Raw genomic sequence first — 24457 nt, forward strand, 5'->3', positions numbered from 1 at the left:
TGTTGCTGGTTGAGAGGTGGGTGAGTGTGTCTGTCTTGAAGGGGGCAGAGAATGTAAAGATCAGACTGGGGGGTGGAGAAGCCTAAACAGCCCGTGTGCACTGTAATGCCATGCAGCTGCGCTGAGGCTCGCAGTTTGGGAGAGCTGGAGTGCGAGCTGATTGGGTTGACAGTTTGTAATCAAAGTTGATTTATTGTTCATTAGTAGTGCATTAGCCCTTTCAGGCAGGGCCGTTATTTGTGCAGTGGCCTGTCAAAGCGAGAGGCTGCCAGCACCTGTCATTTCTAAACCATGACATAGGCAACCAGATATTAGCCCGCATCCTGAGAGGGGGGCACAGGGGGCAGCCGCCAGAGCCCACAGCACTCTGGGATATCCTTTACAGGACCGGCCACTGCTTTGTAGTGGGGGGGGGGGGGGGGAGAGAAGGAGAGAGACAGGAGAGAAAGAAGGGGGGGGAATAGTTTAGCGGTGATACAGAAAACCACCAGCTGCTCTATTCTGTTGCCCCCCGACTTGCAGGATTGAATTTTTTTTCCCTTTTATTTTTTCATGGAAACATTCCTTTGTTCATTTTTCAAGGTGCATTACTGTTTAGGGCTCATGGCCACAAAAAGCATCTCTTTTTCACATAGGCAGATTATCTCACCGCTGAAGATGTCATGTTTTCAAAGGCCAGTGATGGTTGGGGTTAAAAGTTTTACAGCATGGTTTGGCAAATTATGATTATTATTATTACTCTCAATTTTTTCACTTGGCACCTCATATAAAACAAAATCAGATTTGTACTGGTTCTGTGTTTGACGCCTGTACAGTTCAAGCAGAGGTGTTCATAGAGTGCATGTGCTGGATTCAGACATTTCTGAATGACATGCTGTGCTGGAAGCCAGCTGCTGACTATCTATGCTGTTCATTATTATTTATTGGCCACATGTTTTCTTTGTGACTCACAAAAGACAACAACACAAGCAAAAGCAACACAATTTGCGGTCCCCTTGTCTGCCGTCATGGAAACAAGGATTAGGTTTGCGTTGCTGTTCTGCAGAGAATGGAAACTATCTGCATGAGGATATGTCAGCCATTGTCTTTGGGTGAATTTTCATCTGAAGGGGATTTTAGAGGCTGTGATCTTAATTAAATCTCAACTCACTCAAATAATGCATCTGAGGGCACGCGGTGTTGCGTAACGACGTTGAGCTGGTGAACTATAAATCTGACTCCTGGCGGCATGAAGAGGGGGCCATGGTGTGGCCAGGCATCAGTTTGGGTGGGAGCATGGGGGTGTCGTAGATTGTAAATTCTGACTTAGTCTATTAGTGCCACGTCTAAAACTGGGGGAAGTGCCTAGAAATCTGCTTGAGGGGGTGTGGCTTGAAAGGTCAAAAAGAGTGACAAGAGATCACTTCACAAGGGCTTGCCATCTCTCCGGGTAAACCCTATTATTCAGGAAATGATTGCTGTTTTTGTTGTTGCATTTTTGTGTTTTAATATTAAAGAAAGAAATCACTAAAACACATAACAGTTATTATTTACCAAATACAGAAACACATCTGTGTGAGTATTTGTGTGAGTATTACGCGACTTGTTAAGCTGCTCTTTACTCCCTTTGGTTCTTGAGAAAGGGGTTCAGTGAGTGTGGAGTGTGTGTGTGTGTGTTTGACCAGGGGCCATGCCCTCTGCTCCGTGCTCAGCAGTGGGCACCTGCAGTCGCGGTTGCCCAGAGTGTGGGAAAGAGCCGCCACCACTGTTCAGCTGTTATTGTTAGGGTGAGAGGCTTGCTCACTTCGCCGTGTAGTTTGTTTGTTTTATAGAACACTGGCGCAGCTTTGCTGAAAACTTGTTTGTTTGTGGTTTAAAAGTTAATTAAAATGCAATCTTGAGATTTGTTTTTACAGTTGCTGCATATAACTTCGATCCCCTCTCAGAATATATATAGCAAATGGGAAGAAAATGTGACCGTGATTATACTGTTTATCTGAACTGTAAACGTTTTTAAAGCAGCTTGAATTTAGATGACAGAGAGGAATTACAGAGAGCTTAACCAAATCAGGATGGGCCATGGCAATCATATTCTGTTGCTCTCAGTGTATTTCATAGCCAGGGATTGTTTCACACCGATAGGAATAAATAAGTATTAATAAAAACGATTTTAATAGATATATTTCACATTGCTGTGATTAACAATATTTTATTTGATCAATTATTATTATTTTTGCCTCTGGAATTTGTATTATAATTATTACTAATCGTACTACAATTTGATTATTTGTAGGAAATAATTGTTATTCAGTCGTATTTTATGCTGGCCGAATCTGCTTGACATGTTATCTATAATGATATCTACCTCTGAGATTTCAATAAACCTGAAGGAGAATCAGAGTCATTCCGATCATGTCGAGGACTAATTATGTTCATGCATCACTTCAGTACAATGCCTCCCGTGAAATCTTCATTTTGGAGACATTTTCATGCTAGAGATCGTACGCTGTTCTAGATGGAGCGCCATTACTATTCCACTGTCTCAGGCCAAGGTAAACCAACCAACAGCTTCAATCAGACAGGCCCCTCTGATTTCTCAAGGGCTTGTTATTTTCTACTTCTCAATTCTATTTGATGTCCTTTACAAAACAAGACGACACCAGGGAGCGCACATAAAAATTGTATTATGATCCTTTTTTTCTTCATCTAACCTGTTTCTTCATGGCCAGTTTAATGTCTGCCACGGTCTCATTGAAGTTTGGCTCTTTTTCCTCTTTCTATTCTCCTTAATTGCCCCAGCACACACAGGAAGGCTAGCCCTTTGCCGGCCTGCTTCCCCACTCTCTCTCACCACGCTGTGACCTTTGGCTTGTGGGGGGATCGCTGCTAGGAAAGTGTCTTCATTAAGTCTGAATCAGTGAATTTCCAACATCGTCAGATATGTAGCCCATGTTTCCTCATTAGAATATCATCTCCATGCTTGTTCAGAAGTGGAGACGCACAAAGAAAAGTTGTCTTACTGTCCTTTAAAGCAGGCCCTAACTAGAGCTGTGGCTCCTTTCACTATGTTTGTACACATACTGTATATGTGTGTGCGTAAGCGTGTGTTTGTCTGTGTCTGTGTCTGTGCTCACCATTAGCATGTCCATCTCTGGTCTCCTGCATGCTACAGTCACCATTATGGGGACAAACGGACAGCTTTATATATAATTGAAAAAATATTTGTTATGTTGTTTTGTATAACATACAGCCGCATTTAGCATTTCTCATCTATACTAATCAATGTATTAATAGCTTTCACATTAGAAAGAATGACAGCAGTAGGCAGGGTATATAGAATACATTATACAGTACATTTGTCCATTCATGCTTTAAAGTTTCCATGCCTGTGCTTGTATGTGTGCGTGTGTGTGTGTGTGTGTGTGTGTACAGTATGTGTGTGTGTGTGTTGGCCATCAGGCCTGTGCTGGTATATTGCCTACAGTCATGCTGCAGCTGTGGGAGAATGTTCCAGGCTTGGATGTTTATGTATGCGAGGCACCTGGAGAGTACCACACCTTCCTGAAATCCATAAACGTCAGCTATTTCTGGCATGCTCAGAATGTCTTCTTTTTCACACTCTCATATTGGCGTGGTAGATTAGAACAGTGCTCAGAGGGGCTCTTCAGCTCATAGCTCCCTTTGAAAAAGACAGAGCGTTCTCCATCTTTAGATGTCCATGTCTTCTGGTGGATCATCTGGACTCATGATGTTATCTTCGGAAAACCAGTTGCATCAGATGGGAGAGCTTTAAATAGTGGCGGATCCTGTGTTTGCGTTAAATTAGCCCGACACCCTGTCCAGGGCAACATTGTTCAGTCAAAGTGCTCCCTCCCGCCCTGCCCCTTAGTAGCCCTTTTGCTTAGGCAGATTTCCACTCATTCAACACAGGATTAAATGGTAGTAGTTACAATGATCAATAGGTTAAGAAGCATACAATCCCCCCTCGCTGCTAATGACCTCAGTAGTAATGGGTAATAAATGTTGGCTGTAATGGCCTCTTGTCATGGCTGAGTCTTCAGAAGGGGGTCTTGTAGTAGTAACTGTGAACCAGGCTCACATGTCGAGGTGTGAAACCAAGATGTGGTAGAATGTGTTTGGTGTAAAAAAAAAAAAGATTAAAAAAAAAGACAATTAACTGAATGAAATTCTGATCCAATTTGTAATGAAATAGTAAATTACTGTAAAGGGGGTAAAAGTGCTAATTCTCTTTTTCGTAATGTTAAATTGTATAAAATGTGTGACACCAAAGACGTATAATAAAAAAAAGACAGAAAAAAGATTATGCGTGTGAACATAACCCTTGGAAAATTTACTGCCCCAACATTATGGTAAAGCAGAGCATTTCAAGGCTTAAGGAGATTTGTAATTCATGTAGTTTAACACATACAGAGCATCTAAAAAGGAACCATTATTATTTATCCTCGCTGTGTGTGTGAGGTAATTGTCATTGGCCGTACTTAAAGTGGTCTACATCTATCACATCACGTATAGGTCTAATACTGTAGCCAGACAAGCTGCCTGGTTGACCTTCAAAATAGTTCATCAAAATTAGTGATGCTGAGAAAAAAGGACATCAGTGGATAATGACTGTGAAATTAGGAACGGGGGGTCTGGGCTATGCAAATGACAGGACAAGCCATGTGAAAAAGTCAAGATGGACTGCATATTAAGACGTAATACCAGGGGAATTAATATTGCATTTTCCTCCTCTCGCTGTTCATCTCGTGGTGGAAATGAGAAATGTGAAGTGTGCCCATCCAGGGTGGAGCGGACCTCCTCCAGTTCCTCTACAGGAGGACAAACGCCTGGAGTCGCCCAGAAGCCTAGCGTAGCCCAGAGCACAGCCGCAGCGCACGGCTCTCTGTGAAGTTTACAGAGAGCATCAACGTCGTCCTGTTTGACACCACTGCCCTTTCAGAGTACAAGCTGTTCATTATGGCCCTGCTTTGTTTGCGTTTTATGTTACAGTGGGGAAAATGAATAAGGTGATATGCATGCAGAGTGTGTCAGAGAACACCTTAGTAGCTAGATAGATTCTAAACAGCTAAATTACATTCAGAAATGCATGAAAAATTCAAAGGGGTGTCATTAGCTATGAGGCCGCGACACAATTTGGCTAACCTTGGTGAAGACAAACTGTCACCCCTAATGTCCGCTCTATCAGCCAGCGACGTCCGCCTTTCAGACACAAAGCACAGGTTTAGCTCGTCACACTGACACACACACACACCAGCGCCGAGACGTGTTAACAGTTGCAAATGTGAGACTCTATCAAGTACATCTCAGTAGCTGTTTGTCACTAAAATGTCACCGAAAGGCGCTTTTAATGGTATCGCACATCATAGCAGTGAGTGGCAGCATCCAGACACACTCTGAATCCCCAACGCCGCCGGAGCAATTAAGGCACCCTGACAACTGTGGGGCTCTCTCAGTGTCATAACAAATCACTTGTTTTGAAGAGTCATGCACTCACACCTTTTTTTGTTAGTTAGTTAGGGGCCTGTGTGTCTTCACTCAGGTCCTCGAGGCACATCAGCGCTTTGTATTTATACTTCAATGAATTGCCCCTGACAGTGTTTTCATGAAATATGTTCACATCACATTACAGTCCTCCATGCTGAAGCAAGGATACGTTTGCCTTCACAGGTATGAACTATTGCATAAAACAATGAGCGCAAAACAAAAGGGAACCAAACGCATGCAATCAGGGCAGAGCTCGTGGTCCTGTGAGGCTGGAGAGGCTTGTTGTGCTGAAGGTCAGGGGTTGTAGAGTCTCCACAGGCTTGTTCCGAGGCCTGTCCGTCTTGTGTCATTACTTCTCCAGGGTGCAGTATGGTGTCATTACTGCTGGGGGGGGGCGTGATGACACTCCAGGTGATTTGTCCGGACCAGCGCAGGGGCTCGCCTACCCTCCGCTGTCTCCTCTGAGTGGCTGAGGCAGTGGCTGAGGCAGTGGCTGAGGCAGTGTCTGAGGCATTGGCTGAGGCAGTGTTTGAGGCAGTGTCTGCAGCCTTGACAAGCACTCTATTCAGGCTAAATAGTGTCGTTGCTTTCTTTACTGTCGACTGGCAGAACTGGCGCTTGTTTGTCACCTTGTGTCCGACGTCGTGTGTCCTTGTGTGTTTTTGGGGCCGGTGTGAGCCCCCTTCTCACCTCACGTTTTCTTTCTCTGGCTTTCTCCCCTGTGCACACGTGCATATGTCTGTGTGTGTGCGTGTGCGTGCACTGTAGGTCCCAGTGTCAGTGGCTATGATGACACCCCAGGTGATAACCCCCCAGCAGATGCAGCAGATCCTCCAGCAGCAGGTCCTGAGCCCCCAGCAGCTCCAGGTGCTCCTGCAGCAGCAACAGGCCCTCATGTTACAGCAGGTACAACACACACAACCCACCATCACCCACATTACCAGCAGTCAGCAACAAACTCTAATGCACACGGTCGGTTTCATATCTACTCTACCATCCAACTCACTTCAGTAGAGCCTCTTTACGCCACTGCACACCAGAGTGTGTGTGTGCAACCGGAGCGTGCCACACATCTCAGGACCAGGTTTAGGTGTGTCGGGTTGAGAGATGAGCCCCCACTCAGACTTAGCTCCCATGTATTTGCAGCAGCAACTCCAAGAGTTCTACAAGAAGCAGCAGGAACAGCTCCACCTCCAGCTAATCCAACAGCAGCATGCCGGCAAGCAGAGTAAAGAGGTATGCTGACATCATCATCATCATCTTCATCATCACCCACAGACTATCCCCAGCCAGACAATACGGGTGTTCTGTTGCATCCCTTCGATTCTCCTTTCCTCCCCTCCTCTTCTATCCTCCTCTCCTCAGATCACCCATCTGTTCAGACTGCAGTTTAAGGAGAAAACTCAGACAGAATCAAGAGCACTCCCGCTTCTGATTAGCATGTAGGCTCTGAGGGTAAATAGCTGTAATAACGGACTAAATCAAGAATATTTATTCCTGCTCTAGAGACGGGGGCCGACGCAATAATGTATGTTTGGGCTGATTTGTCTTAGGTAAACAAGAGTCTTCTAACAAAGAGAGGGCTATTGGCATGAGCCCCTTGTAGGACATAATGAAAAGAGGGCTGGAGAATGGCAGAAACGTCTAGCATATAAATCTGAGATGCTTCCTTGGTAATTAACATGGAAATGGAGGGAGAGGAGGCATGCGGTTGTGAGATATCAGTGGAGGGAGCGCTCCCAGCTTTGTTGCGCGCGTGCTATTTTTTTTTTCTTTCTTGTTCTCCCTCTCTTCTCTTCTTCCCTCCCTCCAGTTCAGCAGGGCTTGCTCATCAGCGGCCGTTCAATGCGTGTTAATGACCCACGGATACAGGCATCACTCTGGACAAAGAAATGATTATTGTGCGGTCAAAAGAAGTTCAAAGACAATCAGGGCATTTTTTCTGTCTTTTTTTCCCCCTTTGAGAGCCACTTTTGGGGAGCTCAGGAAAAAAAAGGCATGTAAATTAAGCCAAATGTTAAAAAGACACTCACACACTACTAAAGCATGCACGCACACACACTGTCGGAGCTACCGACTTCAAAGTCGCAGCTCTCTAATTAATGAACTGCAGGCTTCAGTTTCGACAAGTTGTGGTGTGATGCTCCCATAAATCAACATGACAGCAGAGCTCCTTGGCCTCAGATAGGCCCTGTCACCAAGTCGCATCTGATGTAGACACCAGAGGAGCTGGGGACAGGATGGGGGCTGGGGCTGAGGCAAGTGCTAGGGCTAGTGTTTAGGCGATGACTGTGGCTGGTGTTGGGGCTAGGGCTGGTGTTAAGGTTTGGACTGGAAATAGTGGGGTAGTCACAAGAAGGTTCGATTGAACTGAATGAAGGAAAAAAAAGAAAAAACGTTGAAGCATATTATGTATGATCACAGGAAATGGATGCAGCCTCAAGAGGCTCTCCTTCTGCCGATGTTTTTTTTCCTCTCTGTTTTTCAGTGGCATTTCCAGCAGCCATCAAAAGACAGAATAAGAATTGCGCTGTGACTCCCCCGTGGCTGCCAGACAATAACCCCCTGTTGTTGCTTTGTGCCTCTTTTATTTTAAAGACATCAAAATTTAGTTTTTCAAAGATGTTTAACTTTATATTTGAAGCTTGACAATAAAGGCCTGCCACTGCCACTCTTTATCATTTGTCAGTAACTGTATTTCCCTCTCCCTCGTGCCACTTCTTGTTAACCTCGTGTTTGGTCTGTTGGGCAGGCGTTTTTAATGTGTCTGCATGCTGGGAGTGCACAGGAGTTCCTGTCAGCTGATGAGACCAGAAGAAAGGAGTTTGAAGGGGAGAAAGTTAAATTCATTTGCAATTTGTGGTTTTAAAAAGCCACCCTATATTTATTTAGGGCATTGATGAAAGACATTGTTCCCTGTGAACTCCCACACCCATACCACTAGCATCTTTGTCTTAGGCTGTCAGACAGGAGCAACAGAACAGAGAACCGCTGAAGACAAGAGAAGCGGCGGCCCTTTTAGAAAAAGAACATGCTCTCAGAAACAGATCAGATCAGAAGAAATCACAGGCCACTAGTTTCACACATTTCAGCGAAAGCTCCACGAGATCTCTATCAATGGGCGCTCTCATTTACCTTTTTTTTTGTGTAGATCACATAGTCTCTTGTTTATGATGAAAAGCCTGCTATAGTGAGGAATTCCCTGTATTTGCCCCTATGTATATCTCAGTGTTTAATCCTCCTTATCAGAGAGAGGTCATGAGAAGGGCTGTTGTAGCACAGGCATCTGCCTTCAGAGCCTTATTTTTAGTGAGTGCTGGAGCAGGGCTGGGTGTGGGGAAGGGAAGGGAGGCCGGGGCCGGGGCCGGTAGACCTTTGACAGGCAGAGCCGGGTGGGCGGAGGCGAGAGCGTTTTATCTGGCTGTTTCAGCGGTTCGGAGCCGCCCGTTGGTGACCTGACAGCAGTGTTGCGCCGAGACCTTTTTTGTATGCGCTCGATTGTGAGAAGTAAACAAAGTGGTGTATCCTGTGTTTGGTAACAGGGTGGGGTGCACAGCTTGGCAGCCTGGCCTGCTTTTAGTGCCCCCCCCCCTTCCCCTGACGATTGGCCCAGTATACTCATATAGAGCCCTAATATCCTGCCTGCTCACATGCTTATTTTGTTTGGCCCTCTTTATTTGTAAAATAAAATGCATAACAAGGTGAGCTTTGTCTCGATTGATCTTTATCTCTGGTTGTTTGTGTAATAATAAGACATATTTTGACGTGGCGGCCCATATTTTGTCCAATCTGTGGTGAACGAAAGGGTTAAATGTCTGTCTCCTTCTCTACAGCCCTGTTATCTAAATAGCATCTCTCATGTGTTTGGATTTGGAGAAGATTGGGGATATTAGATAATTTCCTCCTATTTATTGTTCTGACTACACAGCCTATCACTCTCTCACTCTCTCTCTCTCTGTTTCTTTCTCACTTTCTTTCTTCCTCGTTCTCCTGTGTCTTCTCCCTCACACCCTTCTCTCCTATACACATTTTAACCCCTACATGTCTCTTTGTGGACACTCCCACTTTTGACTTTCTTCAGAGAGAAACCTATCAGTGGAGTAGGGATTCTCGGAGCATCCTTGCCAGGGTGCATGGGGATAAACAAGATGTCTGTTCTTCCCTCCCATGTGATTGTGCTCACAGCACAGAGGCTGTCCCTGAGCTCAGTGCTGGGCCTCAGAGAGTTGAGGGAGACTTGCTGGTGTGCTTATTAAACAGTCTGATTTAGTCACACATTGTTTGCTGAATTATGAATGGGTATAATTAAAATCCTGTGGCTCTTATTATGAATGATTAACTATGTTGTTTCATTGTTTGTCATTTGCCTCCTGACTCCTCGTTAATTAAGAGGGAAAGAGATGCATTCTGTACCTGTCTAAAGTGTGCTGAGGCACAATCACACAGTAAGGGCTATATCTGAGACTATGGCATATACTATATCTGTAGGTATTGTACTGGATGTTCCTATGGCATATACTATATCTGTAGGTATTGTACTGGATGTTCTTGTGTAGATTGAGAGCAACCTGAGCCTGTCATTTGAAAAAGTATGTTTGTGTCTTGGCTCAGGTGTGTACTTGATGCATTTGCATGTTTCAGTGTAGGTTTAGATGTCAAAATATGTACAGAAGAGATAAGATGTACTCTTATGTGGATGTGTTTGTTTTCCATCAAACACACTTTTATGAGTGTTTACTCACTGCATGTCTCCCGTGTGTGTTTGTGTGTGTCTGTGTCTGTGTGTGTGTCCGTGTGTGTCTGTGTGTGCGTGTGTGTGTGTGCTCCTCAGCAGCAGGTGTCGGCCCAGCAGTTGGCCTTCCAACAGCAGCTCCTCCAGGTCCAGCAGCTCCAGCAGCAACACCTGCTCAACCTCCAGAGACAGGGCCTGCTCTCCTTCCAGCCTGGCCAGACCGCCCTGCCCCTGCACTCGCTCACCCAGGGTCAGTAGCCCACAACACATTTCCACACTGTGGTGCTAACTACTGGACGAACACTGCAGATACACACACACACATGCACTAGTTCTGGTCTCGTTGACGTGTATTGGACCTTCAGGATGTTCACTTCTACAGTACACTGCTCGCTCGCTAGCCAAGCCCTTGTTATTTCTCTCTAACTGATGGGACATTGTCAGTGTCCGTCAGCGCTAGACTACTTCCTGTGTCACTGCCTTTTACCTTCTCCCCTGACTGAGAACATGTGACCAGTTGCTATATCTCGGCTATATGGAAGACTAGTTCTATTGTTACTCAACTGCCACAAAACTTCTCATTGTGAAATCAGTCTTAACGCTGCTGGTGAGTCAATACGTGTTTCGTCAGGAAGTTTATGTCTTTATTTGTTTTTTAATATTTTCTTAGGGTAGGGCCCCATGACAAAGGCTCCTTCATACTTTGGAACATGACATCAACCATTCATTCCAAGCTCTAAGACAAACAGTTTTGAAAAAACAAGATAAGAGTGATAAAAGGAGAGAGCCGTGGGGACCTTAGGTAATGGGCAAACAAAAACAGGGTTTGTACAGTCATGTTTTTGTTTGGTCTGTGTATGGAATCACTCATCCACTGGCAGACGATCGCCATAGGCACAGGCGTGGAAGGTTGCTGTGCTGTTAGTGTAAGTCACTGAATTACCTTATGCCAGATATCTTGCAAACACACACACCCTCTGAGTAAAGCATTACAACAGTAATATGGCAGCTTAGTGTACTTTACTGAATTGCACAACAGTTCCCGAACATCCTGTTTACACATGATTACTTACTGTCATAAAATAAACAGAGGTGTTTCACCCAATCCCATAACAGACAGTTAGATCATTTATTTTAAGAGTGATTATACAGGATTATAGAGCGGCATGCAGGTACCCTTTCTCTTTAGCATTAGTCATCAAAATGTGCGGGGCATGGCACAGATTTGGTTAGTTTGAGTTTTACACGGCGGAAGCTGGATAGGCTGCCCTTGGAAATCACTGGTGGTCGACACTGTGTTCTAAAACAGCTGTTAAAACAGGCTGACTTTCCCTTCCTATTTCACACATTTTCTGCTTGACTGTTTGAAGTTATTGATGACCTTTCTGTTTTCCACATCACTAAACGCGTTCATGCATCAGCGGCCCAGGGCTCCAGAGCTGAGCGTCGGTCTCTAGTTTCCAGCCACCACTGTAGTTAACGCTGCAACAAGAACGAAGAGTCGTTGTGCTCTATTAAGGCCTGGGGTGATGAAGAAGAATGAGGCATGGGATCAGATAGAGAATTGTCTTGACATATTTCGAAAATGTTACCATTCCCAAAAGGGATCTGTCCATTATATATTGTGGGTTTATATGCTGTAGCAATGAGGGTCTTAACAGCCAACCTGAGAATGATGCTGTGTGCAGTGTGCTCAAAAACGAATACATTGATAACAACACAACAATAATAATATAATTTTAAGTCAAATGTCTAGATCCTGACAGTGCTTTAGAACATTTGCATTAAATATAGACTTGATAACTCACAATGAGTTATCATTACCAAAATGTGCTAAGAGTAATTGAGTATAGACTTTGAGAGTGCTATTTGGGCAGAGAACAAATGCTCTCTTTATCTGGACTTTAATTTGTTTCTCTTGCGGTAAATTCTTTGGACATTAATGTTCAAAGTCTTGGAAGCGGTCAGACAGTATCTGTTATGAATTACAACAATGTGTTTGGGGAGGATATAACTCCCATAAATATGAATTTGATCCAGCACCCCCCTCCCCTCCCCACTGAAAAAATCCTCTCCTCTTGACCTGTTCACGGTGAGAGAGGCGGCAGTGTTCGCTCTGCTCCACTCTCCCAGGTGCAGCTGCCAGGTGTGTGTGTGTGTGTGCATCACAGCTCGCCCCTTTCTGTGCCTGTCCTGATTGGCTAAAGTGTGCTGAGTGGCCCTGTGGCCTCCCATGCAGTGGTGTAACAGACTGAGCTCTCTCCGCTGGAGAACATCAGTTAAGTTGTCCAGGACAGGCCAACGGGACAGTGACAAGACAAATTTGTTGGTAATATAAAAGCAAAGAATGTGGCTAGGCATGAAGCCTTCTCTGAGCAATGGCACATCAGGGACAGCGGTGGGTAATATGCCCGCCATGTCAGTGATTGATTGGTCCAGCAGCATGCCACTGGTAATAGTTCCTGCAGCATTAGGAAGGAACATATTTTAGGCCTAAGGGGTGCAGTGATTACAGGAACATAAACAGGGGTGCACCTAAGGTCCCCGCCTGATGGAACAATAAACTAATAGTGGTGTCACCGTCCCCCCATGGCACTGGCTCAGTGTGTGAGAAGTAACAGCAGAGTTTAAAAAGCCAGGAGCACAGGGGCTATTTTTTATTCGGTGGATGATAGCCTGCAACTGATGTCATTATGAACCCTAAATCAACTTTCTGCTTGCTTGAACATGGTCACCTGGGTACAGAGGGACAAGGACAGGAAAAGGTTGAAGAGCTCGGCCTGTCTGGGTGCCAGAGCTACCTGCAGAGGTAAAATTGAGTTGGGAGGCCAGTGATCAATCAACTGTCCCAACAACATACATTTTTTAAAGTGCTTGTCTTTATATCTGACCCATAATGAGTGGAATAGTTGTGGTGAAAAATGAAACAGGAAAGATAAACCAATCTAGCATATAAAGAATAGACAAACTGGGGATGAAAAAAAAAGATTTACAAATGAATGTTATTATGTACACCACTGTAATCCCGAGAGGTCCTGTGTGGATGTACAACACTAGGGAATGCTAGGGAAAACTGCTTTTTTAATTGTTGTTGTTTACAGTAATTCTATTTGAGATGTTCCTGTAATGTAACATGTTCTTGCCATGCATTATTCATGTGTGATTATGGCTGGATCAAATGAGGACAGTGTGGTAAAGCCGAGAAGGATGAGAGAGAAGTAAGGGGGTACATAGAGAAAGAGACAGGTTGGTCCCAGTCCGTTACCCCTCTCATCAGACGAGGCTATCCTCTGTGGTTTCATCTGAGTAAACAGTGGCGTTGGGGTCACCGGGACTGCTGGGTAATTGAGGGAGTGTGGGCCGCCCTGTCAAGCACACAGGCTAAAAATACATTGGCCACTGTCACTGGGCACCAAGTGAGGAGAAAATGATTGTTCCCACTGTCGAAGCACAGGACACTCTTCACCAGTGACCTTCCCCTTCCAGCCCGACCATGGAAACTGGCGCCCCAAGGCTCCGTCACACCACTCAAACAACAATAGAAGTTTAATATTACAACTGTTAAGCAACTGTTCGTCAAGCACATGGGGGATTATCATGCTTTAGTCCAAACAGAAACATTTGGCATGTTTGGTCAGTCGTGTCCTTTGATGAAGGTACATGTCGGCATGAGAGAGAATACAGACAGGCAGGGTGGAGGAGGAGAGGCAGCAACGCTGGGATATTAGAATGAGGAAAGACGCTCCTTGGAACGTGGAAAGGTTATTGATTTGTCCTGCAATAATTTCCTGCTCTTTGATATGCAAACGATCTAGTGTGAATTTACAGCAATCCTATCAGAGTCATTTCACAGTTCTTAGCCCCTCCGTCTCTCCAGAGTCCTTCGCCTCATTAGGCCAATGTTCTCCATTACGAGCATAATTAAAATCTTTAGTAGCTTATCAAATTAAAAATATTTTTGCTGATCGTATTGAGATCTTTACCTCACAGTTATTTTCCACAACAGGAATAAATTAACACTAAGCATTTTGCACAATGTGCTACGATCTGCTGCTTGAAAGGACCACTTCTGGTATCTATAGAGCCGCCGATTAGAAAAGGGGGAAAAATCCAGTGAATATAAACCCACCAAGATAAGCATGTGCAAATCATCTTTCATTTGCCATTGCTCGTTTTGAGAATGGATTTAATTAATTGTAATGTTAAACGAGTGGTCTTGCCCATAGCTCTGTGGTTTAATTCCCTGCTCATCCAAAGGCTTCTTTCACCATAGCTAAAACATGTGGCTTATTTAAGGACAGATCTGAATACCCAACACAAATTTGCACACATTCCCATATTGGATCTTTCAATATGCTATTAGAAATATGGGTTAGCCAAATACATTTTGACTGACAATTCAAATAGCCAAAGAACATAGCCCTGTGGGGCTGAATCATATTTTCCTTATCAGCTTTTGCCTCATTTATGTCAAATGAAAGCAGGCTTCTCCTGCATGGTTACAGACGCCATACAGATGGACACATTCACATATACATTGTGTGCAAACAAAGGCTGGGTTCTCTCAGACATGGGACGTGGGGTGTACAAACACCGCATTATCCTTCCTCATCCCCAACCCGGCCCAGGGTCTCAGTATCCCTGTCACTCACTCACAGAGAACATGCTCTGTGGATGGGTTTGCAACAGAAGAAAATGTCTTCTGTCTTCAAGGGATTTTTTCTTTCAAAGGCAGTGTGAGCTACAGTGTGCTTGACTTGTTAAATAAGGTTTAAGTCTTCTGTGTCAATTGGAGGCGGTGCAGAGCTTTAAGTATTTTGCACATTAATGCGCTTTTGAGAATATTACCCCAGGGTTCTGTTTCTTGAGGAGGTGGGGTAGCATGTTTTTGTAGTGTTGCTATTGTAAACTTTTGGTGCGTGTGTTTTCCCTCTCTGTTGTTAGAGAAAATGATGGTGATTATTCAGATTTCATGCCTTGTCTGGATGTTAATTATTTACTGTGGGCATGAAATGTGTGTGAATGCCAGGGATTTGTGTATACAAACACGCTTCAGATCACAAGGAGAAGCAGGGGGTGGGGGTTTGGGGCAAGTGCTCTCAGTGCATTACCCTGTAGTGAAATCTTTTCTAATTAATACACTGCTTTGTTTACAGACCCTTTGATTTAATTATGCGACGAAGAGAGTTGGATTAGCTGTTAATTGATTTAATTATCCAATTTGTTTGTTTCAGGCATGATTCCAGCAGAGCTGCAGCAGCTGTGGAAGGAGGTGACAAACACTCACGTCAAGGAGGAGAACAACATCAGCAACAACGGCCACCATGGGCTCGACCTGTCGTCCCCGGCGCCGCCGCCCAAGAACCCTCTGCTCAGCCAGCATGTCTCCACCAACGGCCATTACATGAACCACAAGAGAGAATCGTGAGTCCCTCCCCAACTCTGCTCCTGTGTTTAGCCTGCCCGACAGCTGGACAGTAGGACACTGGGCACAATGACCCTCTACTGAACTGATAGGGCCTGACTATATGGTTCCAATGATCATATGGTACCAGTGAATGTCTCCAGTAAAAGAAGATTGTGTCAGTCTAATCTCACCCCATTTTTTACAACTGGAGTACAAGTTGTTAGGTCAACACTAATGTTACATTAACTACCATAGCAATACCTATAGCAACAACATTGTCGTTGCATATCACCTGCTATATCGTTGCATTACGATTTCAAAGGTTATAACACAAATTAAACTTGGTATGGGAGAGGTTGGGTTTTCCTGAGGTAAGTGGATGTTAACATTGATCTTATTTGAGTAAGACAGCCTTCCATTGCCCTTTCACAACATCCCCCTACGCTTCGATGTGCACCCCTCCCTCATACCATGACTCCTGACACTTGTAAAAACCATACCACTAACGACACCATTTAATTGCATAGCTTTTCATCTGAATATACTATGTTTTACACTATGTTTTGCTACCTAGTTATATTGGTAGTTAATAACCTTAATGTTAAGTGTTTCCCAATTTATTATTTTTTCTAAACTCCAAGTTAACCTCAGGTGTGGCATGCTCTATAATGTCATCTTTGACTAAAGCAAACAGGACGCCTACATATTCCCATTTAAAAGTACAATTCCTTGAAGGGGCATAGTTGATGGACAGGTTCCCATAGGGATTTGCCTATAGATGAATATTAATTTGTAGTTTGTAAGTACCTTACTATTTTCATTAAGACACAAGCTTGTTCTGTGTGTCTGACGTCAACTGGGGATTGAAGTGAAACACCTGGGAACGAGGGAGTGATTTGGAAAAACGATTGCAGTAATGGAAATGGGATCACCACATTATTAATTAGGGGGTCAAAGGTAGTATTATTTCAGTTGTTCTTAGGAAACTACAGATGTGGCTTTAGCTCCATTTCCAAATTACACACGTCTTTGCAACAACAGATAAACACACACCTCACAACCTTCTCCCTCTCTCAGCATATGCCAGACCAACATTTTCACTATTTAAAAGAGATTTAACCAAAGCCACATCTTCCACAAAACCAAGAAAAATCTATATAATTGTCTATATTAGAGAACTAAAACAAATTAGTGCTTTACCTGGAACACGCCTAACAGGATGAGCTTTAGACATACAAAATGCAGTGTTACAAGACTGATATTTGAAAACAAACTTCTTGAAATGCAAGCTAGATAAAGAATGTATTGCCCGAAATCTCCTGATACAATAATTGCAGGTTTACTCCCAGAGCCACGTCTGTGTCTTATAGGAAGGAATAATTTGGCATCCAACACGTTTAGTTGTTTTCTTGCACCAAGGTATGATCTGTGAACTGCTAGTTAGGAGCCTCCAGGCACCATGAGCTCACTGCATAACATCTGACTTGTGTTTCAGTGATCAAAATCAATGTGTCATTATGAAAGCAGTGCAGATGAAAACACATTTAGCACGTTAAACCGGCAGGCCTTGGGAGGTGAATGGGGGTTCACACGGGCTCCTAGTGGGGAAATGTGGGCCAGCCTGGAGGACATGACTGAATGACTCACACTGCGTCAGCTCAGTCAAAGAGGGAGAAATGGGGCTATCTAAAAGGAGGATTTGTTTCTAGTAGTGAGATACAACACCAGTATTTTGAAGGATACACAAACTATCATTAGTAGTGCACGCACACACTCCACATACTCAGAAAACACACACACACACAGCGATCTCCAGTAACACTACTCCCAACTCCCATCTGAGAGAGCCCACAGGCTCCAGTGCACAGGCTTTGTGCTACGTGGCTGAAGACTAATCGGAGGGGAGGATATTGACACACTCGCTCCATCACACGTCCTCAGATGTGAACAAACAACAAGAGCATCAGTGGGAAGCGAGCAACAACAAGTCCCAGCTGAGGGCACCATGAAACATTGGAGAAGACGGCTGTGAGAGGCTGCCCCCGCCGCCGTGCGCTTCCTGTCAGAGATTAAAGAAGATGTCAACAGCAGTTTAACACACGCGTCAGTGAGGAAGGCAATCTGGGGTTGAATATTCACAGAGTATCTTAGATCTGTCAGAAAGCCAAGCAGGTGATTTCTCAGCTGCTCCTCCTGATGCGGTTATGGATGAGCAATGCAACATTCTCAAAGGGGAAAGGAAGAATAGATAACTGGTTCAGGATGCGTAGAAAACAGTCCTTGTTAAGAACTCTATGGTGCTAATTTAGATTTTAACAACCAATAATCCTTTCTAGTGTTCATTTCCATGTGCCTAAATCATGGAACTATCAAGAGCATTATTCCTCTCGTTTGATGATGCAGACTCAATTCTAATCAGAATCCTTGGGAAAAAATATTATTAAGTATGATTATTCTATGAAAGGCTATGAGAGAAACGTCTGAGTTATAATCCTGGGATTTGAATAATCATGTTTGAGATAATGGGCTGGGCCGGGCTGGGCCAAGGCGTAAATAGAGAGCATCCACTCATCCTCCCAGTGCTGAACTTAATGAACTTTTAATTGATGCGGTTTTGCAAGTCCTTTTGTCATGCAACAGAAACAAGCCTTCTGCTGATGGACCCTGTTTTCCCGGCTGGCCTCAGATAGGTTTACAGCAGGCCCTAAGTACCATGTAGTTAGTTTCATGTGTCATATAAAATCTGCCCAGGCATAGCGACGCCTGCAACTAAAACCTTAAGTGCATCCACAGGCATCATTCGCAGGCTTTGCACTTCCGTCTTAAGGAAGGAGGAGAAATTCAATCACTGCCGGCCTGGCTGACACAGAGTAGAGACACACTCCTGCTTTTAGCTGCCTCAAAGAGCGCTCACTCACACAGTAGCAGGACAGGACAGACAGATCCTGTCTGTCTAAACACACCACAACGGCTCATGGCCTTCTACCATACCTCAGACAGACAGACAGACAGTCAGATCAGTCTCGTTTAAGCATGAGGATTGAGGAGAGAAATCCCCTGTGAGCCAGGTCTTCTTTGTTCAATGATTTGCTTATTTAAATGAAATGTTTCCGATCTGTATCTGACATCAATTCCCATCACTGGGCTGTGCTGGTTTGGTGCGGGAGAGCATTGCATCCTCACAAAGCATTTGGCCCACTTACTTCCCAGCAACCATCAGTAACCACAGCTCAGGGACTTCAGCTCAGCAATCTGTTAAGGAGATAAATAATCTGATTTGGCACGACACTCCCCTCTCTCGCCCTTAATTTGTCTTACACCAGGAAAATTCTAATTAAATCATTTAGGGTAAACCCTTGAGTGGCAGCCAGAGGAGGGAGAGGAGTTGAGGTCTAGAAAGCGGAGTAAGGCCACAGAGGAATAGACCGACATCGATACTCCTGATGAGAAGGATGATGTTGTGACCGGCCTCACAGACCAAGTCCAGACTGACCTCTCACGCTGGTCATTCATCTTCTGTTGCAGACTACTAGAGTATCATCCCTCAGATCATGTTGTGTATGAGATGCACAGCATCTTGAGGAAGAATAGAGGCACACGGTATCAGTCACCCTTTCCCAAGGTGAGCCTTCACCTGCCTTCGCCTGCACTGTGTCCGGGTGAACAGAACCCAACACCTGGAAGCTCTGTACGCGTTCTGTCGAGGTATAGGCGTTTTTTGTTCCTCTTCTCCAAAGGAAGCACATGACACAGTTTCCCTCATTGCTGCTACAAGATCATTAGAGTTTTCTTCCCCCAGGCTGTCTGACAATAATAGCATCCTGAAAGACCAGCCCAGGGTGCCAGTCAAATTTAACTCTGCAAGAGGATCTGTGGAGCTGAATGAGAATGAGGTCACAATGGGGAGAACACCCCCTGAATCTTACACTTTTCAACTATTTCACTAATGTAGCTCATTCAGTGTCAATTCTGTCATTTACCACTGTTTAGTCATCTGCCATTTAAAAGGGCACTCCTGGCGCCGGCCCTTCAGAGAGCGTTTGGCTCACTGAGTTCCAGCATACTCAACAATTCAATATCTTATTAATACAGAATTAACAAACAGGCCTGCTCAGAAAATAATTTAAAAAGGATCTCTTTAAATTAAAAAATCCAGCGTTACATTCACCAGTCCACACATTGCCTTGTTAAAAACTCATTATAATAGATCTTCTACCATCTATTTATTAGCTGTATCAAAACAGAGGTTTTAATGCGTATGCATTATTCATAATTGAATTTAAAAAATATTTCTGACCTGAAAAAAAAAACTGCTAACTACATTCATGAATGCTTGACTGCCTCCTAATTGCAATGCAATTATCACATGTTATGAACAATGTGAACTCTTAAGCAAGTAATTATAACACAAGAAAACCTGTGACGACCCTTAGAATGTCCTACTTGAGGTACAGTTTTACTAACATCTTCACAAATGAGATTTTAATCTGAACATCTATTTAATCCCTCAAAATTGGCATAGCACGATTAGATTAATTTCCTTCTTCTAATTCAGTGAGATTTCTTCCTCTGTAATTCTAATTCAGATGGATGCTTGGAATTGGTTAAACGATGCCTTAACTAGAAGATTTTTTAACTGTCATCCGGACAGAAGAGGCAGAAAAAAACACTGGAAGAATATCCATATGAATCAGCCTGTGGTGGCTAGAATGAATCCCTAATGATTGCACTGTGGGATTTGGTCTAATGAATCTCCTTGTCCTGTCCCTCTCAGGCTCCTGGAGAACAGGCCATTACATAAGCAGTCCTGGTACTGGGGGAGAGGATTCAGCGATGTGCTGGAGAGGGGGAGAGGGAGGGAGGGAGGGAGAGAGAGAGAGAGAGAGAGAGAGAGAGAGAGAGAGCAGAAGCCCAGGTGGTAGCGATATAGGCCAGTCCCCCAGGCTCTTGTAGCTGAGAGTTGTGTGGCTTGTATAGTGCCTGTGTCCATATGGCCGTCTGTCTCCCTCCCCAACAGACACCATCCACACGCAGGCCTCTGCACACCACTGGTTGTGGTTTACTCCTGGGATCCACATTGCTCACCATATGGAAGATCTTGTGGAGTTTGTTTTGTGGAGACTGTCCTGGTATTTAGACTGATGTTGTGAGCCTCTAAGCCTTCCTTTAGATGGCATGGGCTGGCTCCTGCTAACGTTGGTCTGTCAGTACATAAATTGGTAACAGGCGGTGGTGTTTACTATTTGTGCTCAATGGGGGCTGGCAGATGGAATTGGAGGCTTCCTGTTGTGGGTCTGGGCCGGTCCTCCAGGTGGGTTGTGTGATATGGTTCAGTGGTCAGGGCAGGGGAGCCTGCCACAGTGGGAACCTCCGACTGCCTGGATCAAAGTGGCCCGCTACTCGGATCACTGGCACTAAATAATTACATATTGATTGGGTCTCTTTCACACCAGGGCTAGCCCAACCAGAGTCACCACCTCCCACAGGAGAGGAGGCTATGATCACACAGCTACACGGATTTCACACTGTCCAAAGTTCAAGGCGAACCCAGTGTTTTTTTCTAGTAAAGATGAAAACTGAAATGCAAGAATTCCAGACAAATCCGCCAACAAACACATTTTATTTCACTTATGTTTATTTTGGACTGAAATACTAAACATAGGCACCAATCTTAAAGCTTATTTGAAGCATGTGTTGTATTATGTGTTTTTAAGTTGCACTCACTGTGAAGATATAAATCAAGAGGTGTTTACATGTTTCTCTCTGTCCTCTTGTCTCTCCAGATCCACACTCGATGACCATTCTCCCCACAGCCACCCTCTCTATGGCCATGGAGTGTGCAAGTGGCCCGGCTGTGAGGCGGTGTTTGATGACTTTCAATCATTCCTCAAGTAAGTTACATTTCCCTCAGAGCAGACCTATTTGTTTCTTTTAGCCTCTCCAATATCCTCTTTGGATCCCCTTCAGTCCCTCTTTCCTTCAGGTCGATTAGAGTTCTTCTTCCATCCATCTCCGAGGCACTGCAGGTGCGCCCAGTTGTTATCCCTGAGTGTGGGTGCTGTCTGTAGGGCCACAGTGTGTGATGGGGCCTCTTTACCAGGGTGCTGGGATGGGGCCTCCTCTGGGAACTGCAGGGGCCTCTAATTCATGTGATAAGTGTCATCCCCATGGTGATTGGGGACGTTTTTCCCAAACAAACACCAGGAGGATGTTTATCTGTGGCAGCCGACACTCTGGGCGCTCCGCATGTTTGCCCTTGTCACTGGTCAGGGGATTGGTGTGTGTGCCTTAGCTTGCCTCTCTCAGCTCTTTTTGTCTTCCTCAGCCTCACTTGTCTGTTTGTCTTTTTGTCTCACAGCTTGTCTATCTGTTTTCTTGTCTTTTTTGTTTGTACAACTTTTGTTTGAAGGGACACTAAGATGCAGAAAAAAAGCCCACATTTACTTCACATTGAAAGCAACAGTTTAGGTCATTTTAAGACCTATTCCCTCCTCACTCTTCAGTCAAAACTAGCTTGTGTATTTATCAATATCGGTCCAACGCCTTTTACATTTGACTGTCTGTGACCCAGCTCAAGTTCCTCTGCATCCTGTCCAGGGTGACAGGGGACTGTTGTCCTGTAAGATCTGTCTGAGCCAACTCCTGCTTTACTAATCAACCTTGTGTGCAGTGTTCTCTGGGTAATCCAACACATAACCGCGGCATTGCTACGGAGAGGATGAAAACATCTGTGGTGTGGCAGCAGATCAATGGTTCTCTGTCACCCTGGATTAGTCGCACTTTACAGAAGATATGACACAATTCCATTATCCTGGGCCCAAACTAAAACAAGCGCTCCATGCGCACAGTCCCTCACACACACAGAAAAGATAGATGAAGAAAAAACTTCACAAGCTGTTCACTTTCAGCTTTCTCTTTGTTGTTTCAAATTCTTTGTACATTTGCGAAAAGAGCATTGTGTTTACTGCACTGATTCTCGGATTTGGATAATGATATTAGTGCCAGTACTTTGATTTAAGATATAGTTTTGTTGTATTTTGGTATTTTGATACAGTACTCATTTCCATCAAGTTGTCTTGACTTCACATCAATAATGAGCAAACAGATGCTCCTTTTTTCTCTCACATTTTCGCTTAGGGAGTGTCCCTTTCAATCCATCACTATTTATTGTATTCTGACATTGCCTCACCCTTTGTTTATAGAAGTGAGAGGAATTAAATTCCTTACACCCGGTAAAGCTTTCCCTCAAAAAAGTCTCTAAGTGCACTCTGCTATGTTTTTACAAGTGTTTTTATCATGGCAACATCTTATTTACTTTAGTTGCCTGCCTAAACTGCTTGGAACATGTTAAGAAAACATTAGGAGAGAGACTCCACAAAGCCGCCTTTGTTTAAGAGCGGGCAAAAGTGCGAGCAATTCACCAAGGTGTTAACTCTCAAACCCTTAAGCACTTCCACATGGAACCCAAAAATGGATTCTTCAGTTCTTCAATAAGAATCACAAATAAAAACAAGGAATGCATTAGGCATATGTTAAATGTTCATTTTTAGGATGAACGTGAGGTAGATGTGGTGAACGTGAGGGAGAGGAGACAGCAGAGAGTACTGTGTACCAGAGAGAGATAGGTGAGGAGCACTCTAACGTCAACCACATTTCAGCTCTGCATGCCAACAGTAACAACTAACGTCGGACTGAAATGTTGTTTTAAACTGTGCGCATATTTATTCAATCTTTTAAAGAAAACATGACATACCTACATGCGCTATCTTGATAAATAAAAAGGAGCAAATCCTATTCCTGTGTTGAGGTGGATACTGAGAGGGTGGGGTGACGTATCAAAACCAGGTCTCTTTATGGGGGTCAGGACCCCTCTTCAGTGTCCGTTCAAAGGTCAAAGCCAGTGAAACACTGCACTGCCCTCTAGTGCTATACCAGTCTCTCCTACCTGAAGGTTTTCAGAGAACTGAGTCCTTTCATAATATTTTAAAAAGAAACTTAGAAGCTGTGTGTGTCTGTGTGTGCATGCCCGCTTAGTAATTAAATGGTTTAACGCACCAACTATGCACCGCCACAGAATGTGGTTAAAGCTGGTTATATAATTGACAAACCCATCAGATGCAGCTCTATTGAATGATATTTTTTTGCATCAAAATCAAATGCTGTAAAACATGTCTTTTTAAAATGTTTATATTTCGTACGACAAAAAATTATGACAGAAGATATTCCCAAATCAGTATCTACACTATGCACAATAGGATTGGTACAGGGCGGGTGTATGTAATTAAAAACTGAAATAACGGAAGCCACTAAATGGAATGTAAAAAGCTGACTGTTTTAAGAATGTCTATTAAACTTATTTTATTATGACAATTTACATTAGAGCCTGTCATCCTGCCAGAAAGCTTTTAGAATCTGCTTCATTTGAAGTCCAGAAAGTGACACATGCCAACGTTCATAGTCTCTCTGGATGTCAATCCCCCTACCCCAAGCTCCCCTGTCCAGACACTCTTCTCAGGGCTGCATTAGGGGCTATTTGAATATTTCATTTCCTATTAATTATGCACTGTGACTCCATGTCATTAGAAGAAAAAAGTCTCATGTAACAAAGGATGAAAGGAAGCCAGGCGCATGGCTTCCGTGAACAGAGAAATTCCAAAGCTCATCACGTAGGCACTATTGAAAATGCAGTCTATGTTGGTTAAATAGAAGTTGAAATGTCTTTACCTATTATTTTTTTCCTTGAAATTTGGTAAGATGTTCTGAAATGTTTACCCATTTCATTTTCCATCCTACTTAATTAAATTGCCTTTTATTCTATTCAGACAAATGTGAGG

The 24457-nt window shown here is 44.0% G+C and overlaps 1 protein-coding gene across 10 annotated transcripts in view; it reads left to right on the top strand.

Annotated features, from left to right (window-relative positions):
* foxp1b (forkhead box P1b) overlaps positions 1 to 24457 on the top strand; it is a 129551-nt gene that overhangs the window by 88095 nt on the left and 16999 nt on the right. For 8 of the 10 annotated variants that reach the window (XM_047025651.1, XM_047025649.1, XM_047025648.1 and 5 more), the window contains 5 exons: positions 6253 to 6390; positions 6631 to 6720; positions 10316 to 10466; positions 15451 to 15640; positions 21407 to 21514. In XM_047025651.1, the coding sequence (XP_046881607.1) occupies positions 6253 to 6390; positions 6631 to 6720; positions 10316 to 10466; positions 15451 to 15640; positions 21407 to 21514 (677 nt within the window). The remainder of the gene's footprint in view (positions 1 to 6252; positions 6391 to 6630; positions 6721 to 10315; positions 10467 to 15450; positions 15641 to 21406; positions 21515 to 24457) is intronic. The other 2 variants (XM_047025653.1, XM_047025654.1) reach the window with 2 other exon arrangements.

The sequence above is a fragment of the Hypomesus transpacificus genome, chromosome 9, assembly GCF_021917145.1.
Source record: "Hypomesus transpacificus isolate Combined female chromosome 9, fHypTra1, whole genome shotgun sequence".
NCBI classification, from domain to species: Eukaryota; Metazoa; Chordata; class Actinopteri; order Osmeriformes; family Osmeridae; genus Hypomesus; species Hypomesus transpacificus.